General features: G+C 36.8%; 1 protein-coding gene across 1 annotated transcript in view; it reads right to left on the bottom strand.

Moving 5' to 3' along the window:
- LOC114656165 (UDP-glucuronosyltransferase 1A1-like) overlaps window positions 1–11,439 on the bottom strand; it is a 47,823-nt gene extending 36,384 nt beyond the window's left edge. Inside the window, exon 1 of the mRNA XM_028807597.2 lies at window positions 10,494–11,439. Within this exon, the coding sequence (XP_028663430.1) occupies window positions 10,494–11,408 (915 nt within the window). The 5' untranslated portion in view covers window positions 11,409–11,439. The remainder of the gene's footprint in view (window positions 1–10,493) is intronic.
- Window positions 11,440–13,059: the final 1,620 nt, after the last annotated feature.

The raw sequence follows: 13,059 nt of genomic DNA, 5'->3' as shown, positions 1-13,059 counted from the left end.
ATACAAAAACATCAATTTATAACCAAACAAAATTGAAGACAAATCAATCCCCACCCCTGAGAAGGAGAGCTTAGCCAAAGGAGAATTGCTTAGGGCTTTTTAATAAGGCAACAATAAACAAAAGAAAGGGAGAAATATATATAGGTAAATAAGAAATGGAGAAGGGAATTAAATGCAGTAATAGTTATTTCTCTTATTCTAAAATAATATTGATTAGATCCTGCCAGGGTTTGAAAAAATTTTGTACAGATCCACTAACTGAGAATTTGATTTTTTCCAATTTCAAATAATATAAAACATCGGTTTCCCACTGACTTATCAGAGGAGAGTTAGGATTCTTCCAATTTAACAGAATAAGTCTGCGTGCCAAAAGTGTAGTGAATGCAATCACCGTTTGCTTCTCCTTCTCCACTTCAAGTTCGTCTGGAAGAACACCGAACACAGCTGTTAATGGGTTGGGAGGAATTGTGATACCAAGGCTGTCTGAGAGGCACTTAAAAATTTTGGTCCAAAATGATGTTAGTTTGGTGCAGGCCCAGAACATGTGACCCAGTGAGGCAGGAGCTTGGTTGCAGTGTTCACAGGTTGGATCTTACCCTGGAAACATTTTGGACAGTTTTAAGCGAGACAGATGAGCTTGATATATAATTTTTAGTTGATTAATTCTATGCTTTGCGCATATGGAGCTCGAGTGAATTCTCTGCTTTGCTACCTTCCATTCCTTTTCTGATATATTGATTAAGAGATCTTCTTCCTAATGTCCTCTTGGATCTTTGAAAGGTAGGGACTCTAATAGGATTTTATATAATGTGGAAATGGTGTCTAATTCCTCGAAATTGAGCAGTATTTTTTCCAGTATGTTGGAGGGTACGAGGCGAGGAAAATCGGGCAGTTTCTGTTTAACAAAATTTCTGATTTGAAGATAGTGAAAGAAATGTGTAGCTGGGAGGTTGAATTTTGAACGTAATTGTTCAAAAGATGCAAATATGTTGTCTATATAAAGATCTCTGAGCATTTTAATCCCAAAACTTTTCCAGGTATTAAAAGCTGGATATGTTTGCGAGGGTTGAAAGAGGTGGTTCTCTTGCAGAGTTGCCACAGATAAGAGATTTTCCATCTTAAAATGCTTTCTAAGTTGGTTCAATATTCTGAGTGAGTAAAGCACAATTGGGTTATTAGTATATTTGCGATAACTTGCATTTATTGGAGAGCAGAGCAGGGAGTATAAAGAAGTACTACAAGATTTTACTTCTATTGCGGACCAAGCCTGTTTATGTTCATATATTTGTGTCCAGGTTTTTATGGCTTGTATGTTTGCTGCCCAGTAATAAAACTGAAAATTAGGTAAAGCCATGCCGCCTTCTGCCTGAGGTCTTTGTAGGGTTGCTCTTCAGATACATCGGTGTTTTGAGTTCCAAATGAATGAGGTTATTGCTGAATCTAACTGTTTAAAAAACAATTTATTGATATATATTGGAATGTTTTGAAATAAAAAAAGAAGTTTAGGAAGGATATTCATCTTAACAACGTTAATTCTTCCGGCTAGAGTGAGATGAAGGGTTGACCATCTATGCAAGTTTTGCTTAATTTTTTCCATACAGACGGCAAAATTTTGTTGATAAAGAGCTTTATGTTTACTTGTGATATTTACCCCTAGGTATTTAAACTGATCTCCTATGGTAAAAGGTAGGGTGTCCAATCTAATATTATATGCTTGTGAATTCACTGGAAAGAGTATACTTTTATTCAGATTAATTCTAAGACCAGATATCTTTTGAAATTCTGTTAGTGCTGTTAAAACTGCAGGGACAGTGTTTTCTGGGTCTGATATATATAAAACCATATCATCTGCATATAAAGAAATTTTCTGTTCCAGTCCTTCTCTGATAATCCCCTTTATCTGATAAGAATTTCGACAGTGAACCGCCAGTGGTTCAATGGCGATTGCAAACAGCAGTGGCGACAAGGGACATCCTTGTCTGGTACCACGTTCTAGCTTATAATATAATATAATATAATAAATCCAGTATGATCCTGTGATATTACTGAGGGCAGCACTTTCTCCATCCTTCTAGCTAGAATTTTTGAGAGTATCTTAACATCATTATTCAGGAGTGAAATTGGTCTGTATGATGCACATTGTAACAAGTCCTTATTTTGCTTAAGAAAGACAGTGATTAATGCTTGACGAAATGTTTGAGGTAGTATTTGGTTGTCTCTAGCTTCTGTAAATGTTGCTAATAAGAGGTGAGCTAGCTGAGTGGAGAGTTTCTTATAAAATTCTACGGGGTAACCATCAGGGCCTGCTGATTTCCCGCTTTGAAGTGACTTTAAAGCATCTAGTAATTCTGTTAGCGTCAGAGGTTTTTCCAGTTCCTCAGCACTTAAAGCATCTATTTGTGGTGTCTGTAATGGATCCAGAAATGCATTCGATTGTGTGTTGTCTTCTTTGAGCTCAGTGGAATATAAGGATTTATAATAATCTCTAAATATTGATCTTGAACTTCCACTTTCAGTTTGGCGGGATACAAGAGGCTGTATTTGATATCGGCTTTCTGTAGCAACTTTTTAAGGTTAAAGTAGGCTGCGCGTTTTGCAGTTGTTAATGGTGAGAAGTCGGGGAAAATACGAATAAGATTGTTTTCAAATATAATCTCTTGTTTGTGTCTGAGAAGTGCCATCACATCAAGCTTACATCATAGTCACTTGAAGCAGACAATAAAAGACCTAGGTTTAAAGGTGCTTGATCTGTATGTGCGTTAAGCAGTTGCTATCTCAATGTCGAGTTTAAAATCATCTCCAATTATTTTAGACAATAATTCTACTGCAAATTTCACTGGGCTTGAGCTTTCTCGTTTCTCAGGTATACCTTCAATTCTTATATTATTTCTTCTGTACCCATCTTCCAGGGCCGCAAGTCTGTCTCCGAGTTTTTTGCATTCGGAATTCACAGCTGTAGCTTTTTCATCGGCGTTAGACGCCAATTGTTCCGCTGTTTCAACTCGAGCCGTGAATGCCTGCTTAATGTCATCCAGCTGATCTGTAACGTCATTAATCTGGTCGGCAAGCATTTTCAGTTTGGATCTATTTTCTTCGATGTGTTCCTCTAATTTCTCCAACATGCATTTAAAGTTCACGTCAAAACATTTAAATAGATGCGTTTCCCGGTCTTTGTTATCCTTTTTAATCTCGATGATTTCCTTCTTAAGCTCAATGTTAGCCTTCTTAAGCTAATTCTTGTTATCCTTCTTAAGCTCATTTATGGCCATAGCCATGGTGGCAGCCAGTGTAGCAATCATCTCTTTCAGTTCGGACAGTTCGCTTCGGATTTCGTGGTCCGCGAGTGGAAATGCAGCTCCTGTTACAGCAGGTGCTGCAGGCTTGCGATGAGTAGATGAGAGCACATCCTGCAGTGCCTTTTCTAGTCTTGGATGATCCTCAGAAATCGGCGATCCATCGCGACCTGTATCACTTGCACCTTTGCTCCCATTTTCACTCTCGACTGGAGACGATACAATGGAGCAGTGTCCTAGGAAATCTGCGCATTCGTCTGTCTGTTCCAGGTCAGTCTCCAAGAGGCCATACCTTGCACTCGGGCCGGATGTCTGTCCAGACTTTGAAGCAGCTTTAAGTTTTTTTCCGGTTCTTTCTGACTTTTCTTCTTGTTACTCATGCTTGTATATTGTAGTGGAAGTTCCTTGGTCGGGTTAAATACAGGATACCTCTAAATAATATGAAATACGTGGGAAAATAAAGCCGCTGCTAGTGGAGCTCTGCTTCAGACGTCCATCTCCTATAGCGGACGAGACCAACTAATCTTTATAATTGTAACTATCAACACAACAATAGGCTGTATGGCAATAACTCGTGGGGAAATTGGAAATTAAGAGTAAAACTGTCTCACTACCAGTTAAGTCTATAAAAATACATTAAAAATTCAGAATCAATGTCTCCATGATGGGACTGTTAATTTTGTGAGCTGGAATGTTAAAGGCCTGAATCACGAATTAAAGAGAAAGAAAGTATGCTCTCACCTAACAGGCTTAAACACTAAAATAGTATTTTTACAGGAGACCCACTTACTAAGCAAGGATCAATTCCAGCTACAAAAAGACTGGACTGGCCAAATGTTCTATTCTAGCTTTACAAAGAAAGCTAGAGGTGTGGGAATTCTCATACATAGAACAGTCCTATTTGTAGCATCAGATGTAGTATCGGACCCCGAAGGGAGATATGTGATGGTCATGGGCAACTTATTTAACTGTAAAATGATTTTGATAAATGTTTATGCACCCAATGTCGATGATAAGGAATTCATGCAAAATCTATTTGCATCCATTCCCAATGTGAACACTCATAAAATTATAATGGCTGGGGACTTTAATTGTGTTTTAAGTCCACTCTTAGATAGGACTCCTGCCACAGGGGGGATGACATCTAACACTGCAAAGACAATTACACAGTTTGTAACCGACCACAACTTATCAGACCCCTGGAGGTTTCTAAATCCAAACTCAAGAACATATTCGTTCTACTCACCAGTGCATCACAGCTACTCAAGGATCGAATAATTTCTTGCCTACGATTAAAAGAAATACGTAAATACGTAAAGACCATGTTCCTCTAGTTTTGGAGCTAAAATCATTATGCCCCCCACACTCAAATTAGAAACCAAGAAAGTGTCAGAGCTAAGAAGCGAAATTACTAGAATAGATGAAGAACAAGCATCCAAGTGAGGCTCTTCATAGGAAAAGGCAGGCTCTGCATTCAGAGCTCAACATCTTGACAAGTAAAGAAACTTAACAACTTATTTATAAATCAAGACATCATTACTATGAACACGGAGAGAAAGCTAATAAGCTTTTAGCTCAACAAATCCATAAGCAAGAAGTTCACAATGCAATTCCAGTAATCACTAACACTAATGGAGATGAAATCATTAACCATAAAAATATAATGCACACATTTAGAGACTACTATAAAACCTTATATTCTACTGAGTTTAAAGAAGACAACACACAATCTAATGCATTTCTGGATAAATTACAGATACCACAAATAGATACTTTTAGTGCTGAGGAACTGGATAAACCTCTGACCCTATCAGAATTACAAGATGCTATAAAGTCACTTCAAGTTGGGAAATCAGCAGGCCCTGACAGCTATCCTATACAATTTTATAAGTAATTCTTCACTCAGCTAGCTCCCCTCTTATTGGCAACATTTACAGAAGCTAGAGACAATCAAATTCTACCTCAAACTTTTCATCAAGCATTAATCACCGTCTTTCCTAAACAAAATAAGGACTTGTTACAATGTGCATCATACAGACCAATTTCACTTCTGAATAATGATGTTAAGATATTCTCAAAAATTCTAGCTAGAAGGATGGAAAAAGTGCTGCCTTTCGTAATATCACAGGATCAAACTGGATTTATTAAAGGCCGACACTTATCTTCCAACCTTCGACGCCTGTTTAATGTAATATATTCACCAGCAAAGTCAAACACCCCAGAGATATTATTATCATTGGATGAAGAAAAAGCATTTGATATGATTGAATAGAACTATCTTTTCACTGCATTGGAGAAATTTGGGTTTGGCCTGAATATTTGTGCATGGATCAAACTACTGTACACTAGTCCAGAAGCTTCAGTCTGTATTAACAACATTAGTTCAGACTACTTTAAACTAGAACGTGGTACCAGACAAGAATGCCCCTTGTCACCACTGCTGTTTGCAATCGCCATTGAACCACTGGCGGTCCACTGTCGAAATTCTTATCAGATAAAGGGGATTATCCGAGAAGGACTGGAACAGAAAATTTGTCTATATGTAGATGATATGGTTTTATATATATCAGACCCAGAAAACACTGTGCCTGCAGTTTTAACATCACTTTCAGATTTTCAAAAGATCTCTGGTCTCAGAATTAATTTGAATAAAAGTATACTCTTTCCAGTGAATTCACAAGCATATAATATTAGATTGGACACCCTACCTTTTACCATAGCAGATCAGTTTAAATACCTAGGGGTAAATATCGCAAGTAAACATAAAGCTCTTTATCAACAAAATTTCGGCGTCTGTATGGAAAAAATTAAGCAAGACTTGCATAGATGGTCAACCCTTCATCTCAATCTAGCCGGAAGAATTAAGAGTTTTAAGATGAATATCCTTCCTAAGCTTCTTTTTTTATTTCAAAACATCCCAATATATATCAGTAAATCATTTTTTAAGCAATTAGATTCAACCATAACCTCATTTATTTGGAACTCAAAACATTCACGTATCCGAAGAGCAACCCTACAGATACCTCAGGCAGAAGGTGGCATGGCTCTACCTAATTTTCAGTTTTATTACTGGGCAGCAAACATACGAGGCATAAAAACTTGGACACAATTAAATGAACATACACAGGCCTGGTCTGCAATAGAAGTAAAATCCTGCAGCACTTCTTTATATTCCCTGCTCTGCGCTCCAATAAATGCAATTTATCACAAATATACTAATAACCCAATTGTGCTTCACTCACTCAGAACATAGAACCAATTTAGAAAGCAATTTAAGATGGAAAATCTTCTATCTGTGGCACCCCTGCAAGAGATCCACCTCTTTCAACCCTCGCAAACATATCCAGTTTGTAATATCTGGAAAAGATTTAGGATTAAATTTCTCAGAGATCTTTATATAGACAATATCTTTGCATCCTTTGAACAATTACATTCCAAATTTAACCTTCCAGCTACACATTTCTTTCGCTATCTTCAAATTAGAAACTTTATCAAACAGAACCTTCCTGATTTTCCTCATCTCGTACCCTCCACCATGGTGGAACAAATACTGCTGAACTTCGAGGACTTAGACACCATTTCTGCAATATATAAAATTTTATTAGAGTCCTTTCCTTTCAAAGATCCAAGAGGACAATGGGAAAAAGATCTCTTAATTAATATATCAGAAAAGGAATGGAAGGTAGCAATGCAGAGAATTCACTCGAGCTCCATATGCACAAAGCATAGAATTATTCAACTCAAAATTATATATCAAGCTCCTCTGTCTCGCTTAAAACTGTCCAAAATGTTCCCAGGGCAAGATCCAGCCTGCAAACGCTGCAACCAAGCTCTTGCCTCACTGGGTCACATGTTTTAGGCATGCACCAAATTAACAACATTTTGGACCAAAATTTTTAAGTGCCTTTCAGACAGCCTTGGTGTCACAATCCCTCCTAAGCCATTGATAGCTGTGTTTGGTGTTCTTCCAGATGGATTTGAAATGGATAAGGACAAGCAAACTGTGATTGCATTCACTACACTTTTGGCATGCAGATTGATCTTGTTAAATTGGAAGAATCCTAACTCTCCTCTAATAAGTCAGTGGGAAACTGATGTTTTATATTATTTGAAATTGGAAAAAATCAAATTCTCAGTTAGGGGATCTGTACAGAATTTTATTCAAAACCTGGCAGGATATAATCAATAATATTTTAGAATAAGAAGAGATAATTATTTCTGCATTTCTTTTCCTTCTCCAATTATCTTTTTTTGCCCTGTTAAACTCAATAATTTAGGCATGTTTACAAGCCTTAAGTTTTACTCTTTTGGCCATGCTCTCCTTCTCATGGGTGGGGTTTGATTTGTTTTCAATCCTATTTTTTGTAAAAATTGATCTATATGTACCATATGATTACAATAAAATTAATTAAAAAAAGAAAAAGAAAAAACTAGGTAAAGATCTACTCTATTTTTATTTGAAGTGCATGTTAAGGAAGATTGCTCCCATGTTATGCTAACCTGAATCATTTTGGTAACCAAGTGCTAATGCAAGTTGGTTTAATTAGAGCTCAGACGTGACATTTTAGAATATGTGGAATCTCTGACCTATAACAAAGTGCAGCATAAAATATCAAAGAAGTTGGTAAAACAATGTATTCTGTAGAGTACAAAACAATGTGCAGAAAACATAATAGCCAAACACTCCAATTTTTCTGTTTTAGGATTTAGAAAGTATGGTCTTATTTCCATGACAGGAGATCTTGAAATGCCTCATTAGCATTTCTAAAAGCAGTTAAACTATTGACACAGCTGACTTAAATGTTGAGACTAGACCAATGGGGCATCTCTTATAATGGTAGAGAGATTACTCTTTAGTATGTGGAAAGCTAAATGCTATACACCTGGAAGCAGACACTGATTTAAATTGTGAATTACTTTGAATTGTTTATAAAAAGCTATTTTAATTTCAGGTATACTGTAGATAACAGCAAAATATACAATCTGCAGTTTAATCAAATCTCGATAAATAAAGTACATTATATTTATTGCATGCAACGTTGTGTTTATGTTAATATTTCTGGGGAAGGGGGTGCATAGCTTTCATCAGATTCTTAAAGGGGTCCATTACTCAAAAAAGTTTAAGAATCACTGTCCTAGAGGGAAATTACATGCTCTTAAAAGGGGTCGGTTAACCTGGGGTTAGACAGGAGTCTCCATGGACTATGATGATTGACATTGTGACATTGATGACATTGTGATCTGTACCGAGAGTAGAGAGCAGGTCAAGGAGACCCTGGAGAAGTAGACATATGCTCTTGAGAGGAAAGGAATGAAGGTCAGTAGGAACTAGACAGACTTCATATGTGTAAATGAAAGGGAGGTCAGTAGAATGGTGAGGATGTAAGGAGTAGAGTTGGCGAAGGTGGAGGACTTTAAATAATTGGTATCAACAGTACAGAGTAATGGGGATTGTGGAAGAGAGATGAAAAGAGTGCAGGCAGGGTGGAATGGGTGGAGAAGAGTGTCAGGAGTAATTTGTGACGTGTATCAGCAAGAGTGAAAGGGAAGGTCTACAGGACGGTAGTGAGACCAGCTTTGTTATATGGGCTGGAGATGGTGGCACTGACCAGAAAGCAAGAGACAGAGCTGGACATAGCAGAATTAAGGATGCTAAGATTTGCTTTGGGTGTGACAAGGATGGAGAGGATTAGAAATGAGTACATTAGAGGGACTGCTCAAGTTGGATGGTTGGGAGACAACAGCTCCAGCTGTTCGAAAGTGATGCCGGAGCATACATACATAACACACATTGACTATTATATATAGATTACTAATGAAACTTTGTTTAGATTTTGTCTACTCAGATAAAAGAATCTCCTGCGTGGAAAAAAAAGGTTGAAAAGAAGGCTAGAAATATGACATTTCAGCTGTGTAGTCTTCATCAGATGTGTGGTTAATTCAATTAGAGAAAACCACTGAATATTCTTAAATAACGGATTGTTCATTCAGTTTCCCAACATTATTCTAATACAGGTTTGCAGGCAGCCAGTGTTCATCCCAGCAGAATCAGTAGCAATAAAGAGATGCAACACTGGGCATTCAATCAGTCTATTGCAGAGCACATTTGCTCACAAATACCAAGTTTAGATTTGCCAGTCAACATAACCTGAACATAATAAAGCCCACAAAGGCACATTTAGGATATGCAAACTCCACCATGAGGTTTTAAACCAATTATCCTGCAGCTGTGAATAAATGAAATAATAACTGGTGATTGCTAGTACCCAAATGTGTGCTATACTGGAACAAATAGGACCATTTAGTTTATCCACAGTGCACAATCATTTTTTATTCCTAATAAAAACTGTAATATCAACATGACAAATGAACAGACACTCGGAAGCAAATTTTACACAAATATTAGAAAATATTTTTCATCTCATAGAAAAAAGGTCAGTGTGGTATTGCTATAGAGATGCAAATGATTTTTAGACTTTTGCAGATAAGCATCTTTAGTTAAATCACTTGGGCATTATTTTGTAAATTATATTTAAATCTATCCAGAGTATATTATTTTAATATTTTTCTGGCAAGACAGACTGAATAGAAGGAAGGTGCTAACCCTGAGGAATGAAACTGTAGCACCTACAGAAAACTCACATGGACAGAGGAAGAATACCAAAACTGCACCCAGTGAGTAACTAGTTTGGAGCTCAAACAGGAGTCCCTGGAACTGCAAAGCAACAGTTGTAACTACTGCAACAGAATCTTGGCCTTTAACAAAATAAATCTAGTTAGTTGTAACAATATTAGTTATCAGGAACCCAAATAAAAATATGTTTCTAAATTACAAAATAACATAACATTCTCCAACCAACTTTATACTATTCACAATTAACCGAGCCAGAGTCTATCTCGACAGCACATGTTATAAGACATGAAATAGCCCTGGACAGAGTGGTAGTCAATTACTGACCCCTCTCACACACACTCTTGCTAGAATTAAGTCTAAAACTTCTATTTAACCTAACCACCAAGTCTCTGGGGATGTAGAAAAAAAAGCAGGAGTACCCAGAGAAAAACCTTCACATACATAGGGAGAAGGTGCAAACTCCACACAGAAAACATCTAGGAACGAGATTTAAACTCAGGATGTTAAATAAAGCCCAAAATTTCAAAACTGAAATAAAATTCTTTATAAAAAATAAACAGACTTACCAGTGGAAGTGGGTTCTTTTTAACGCAGTTGATGCCTCCAATTAACACCATGTTGGGCATCAAAGGTCTTGGGAATTCAAAAGTGAAATCATACTTCATCAACCACAGTGATGCTTGACTCAGCAGTTCTTGAAATGTAATGCTTCTTTCGAAAAAATTAGAAGCAATGTCATTAAAGGAGCGGAATATTAAATGACAAATAAATGGTTCTGCCAAACTTACAATGAAATTAAGTGCTCTTTGTGAAAATGTCATCAAATCTGTGTTTTTTGAAAACATTCTTGGTATATATGATGGAGGACTTGGGCACTGAGTAACCGCCACATCTAAGCCACATGGAATTCCACGTGATATAAGGACAGAAGGAACAGAGAGGTATTCTGCTAATATGGCTCCACTAGGCATCAATGGATCTGAGAAAACGGCATCAAACTTTTCATCTTTCAAATACTGCAGCAGTTCTTTGCTATAAAGTAAACTTTCACTGTTCAATGTTATGAAGTTAGATATATTTTTAATGCGATTAATAAAACTCTCCATTTTTTTCAAAAAGGGCTCTTTGGTGAAGATAAGATTGCTATTTTTACGATAAAGCACTGCAACGTCTTGTTTTGTATAAGGCACACTGTAAGTCTTTGTCTTACAGTGGCTGATTGAACCTAACAACAGATTAGCTTCAGGAATAACAATCACCACATGGTGTCCTTTTCGTCCAAGCTCTTCAACCACTGGTTTCATGCTTATCCAATGGCTTCCATCCATGGGTAGCACCAAAAGCTTTTTACTTTGTACGCAATGCAAGCTTTTCATAAAAACAAGGAAAGAAAGAAAAAGAAGTACAGAATTTGGCTTCCCACCTCTCTTTTTGAAAAACATTTCCAATAAACAAATGATGCTGCTGGTCTGTCCTGACATGTGAGCTAAAAGAGACAGAAAAAAGTGTTAAGCTGACGCAATGGATTCAGGACTATGAATTCAGAACTGTTTGAGACTTTGGAATTATTGACCTGTTTGCTTTGCTTTAAGATAAGAGTTTAATTATTTGCAAAGGAACAAACATCAAAAACTAAACCGCTGTAATAAATGTAGGGAATGACAAAATGAAGTGTGAGATTGGTTTTTTTTGCAGTTATAACAAAATAACACTGACAGTGTTACATCTTATATCAGCTTCTGTGAAGAGGTTTGCATCCCCAGCAAATCTATTGTGACTTATAACAATGGAAAGCTGTGTTTCACCAAAGAACTAAGGAATCTCAGTTAGGTGAAAGAAAAAGCCCATAAAACTGGTGATAAGGATGCTTAGAGACTGGCCAGGAATAGGCTAAACAATGCAATCAGATATGCTAAATGGAAACACAAAAATAAACTGGAGCTTAAGTTTTCAGCAAACAATAGCTCCTCTATATGGAGAAGCACTCAGTCTGTTACTAATTACACAAATACATCTCCCAGTGCTTACTCAGATTCATCCCTCCCTGACAAACTTAAGTTTTATGGCAGATTTGAAGAAGGTGCCCAGTACTTGTATTCTTTCTGTTCCTCCAGCTCTGAAGTGGTTTTAACACCTGCTGCTTCTTGACAAAAGCCTAGGTTTAAATTTAGGTTTCTTTATTTAGTCATGTTTACACAAGAAAACATGAAATTTGCCTTCTCAGTTGCATCTAATAACAGGTAACAGACAGAATGAAATAAAACAGACAAATAGAAATAAGAAAGGTTAAGGTAAGGCAGTTAGATAAAACATATTTACACCAAAAAAAAAAAGGTTACAGGATATATATCAAAACCTTAAACATTATCTCCGATATTTCTTATTGAAAAGTCGTATGGCACTAGCAAGAAAGGAGTTTCTGGAGCGATTTATGTGGGTTTTCAAAGCAACTATCCTTCCTGATTTACTGAAGTTTAGTTCTACATGTAATGGATGTCTGTCATCAGTTGAGATGATTTCCAGCTTCTTTAGCATTGCCCTCTGGCACACACTAGTCAAATCATCTACATCAGTCCCAATAACTTTAGCTGCATACTGTACTTCGTAATCTGCTGGAGCTTTTTTGAGTTTTGGTTTGTCAAACTATTTAACCAGGCAATGAAACTGAAAGTGATCACAGACTGGATCATACTGCGATAGAAGGACAACATGAGGTCCTTGTCTACTTTAAATAGTTTGAGCTTATGGAGGAGAAATAAGCGCTGGTTGCATTTAGAAAATAATTTTTTTGTATTTGTATTCCAGTTAAGATTGTTATCTAGGTAAGTTCCTAAGTATTTATATTCATTCACTATTTCTACCTCCTATCCCAGAACTACAATAGGTGAACATACAGATTTCTGTCTCTTAAAATCAAATATCATTTCTTTGGTCTTTTTTACATTCAGAGTGAGAGAGTTTTTATTGCACCAGTTTACCATACAGTCCACTTGATTTAGATAGTGACTTTCATCCTCCCCAGATATGCATCCTATGATCATGGTGTCATCCGCATACTTAATAATGGAGCAGTGGTCATTGTTCTGTCTCAGGTCACTTGTGTACAGAGTAAACAGTAATGGTGATAAGACA

The sequence above is a fragment of the Erpetoichthys calabaricus genome, chromosome 8, assembly GCF_900747795.2.
Source record: "Erpetoichthys calabaricus chromosome 8, fErpCal1.3, whole genome shotgun sequence".
Lineage (NCBI taxonomy): Eukaryota > Metazoa > Chordata > Cladistia > Polypteriformes > Polypteridae > Erpetoichthys > Erpetoichthys calabaricus.
This window is presented reverse-complemented; position numbering and strand designations above follow the sequence as displayed.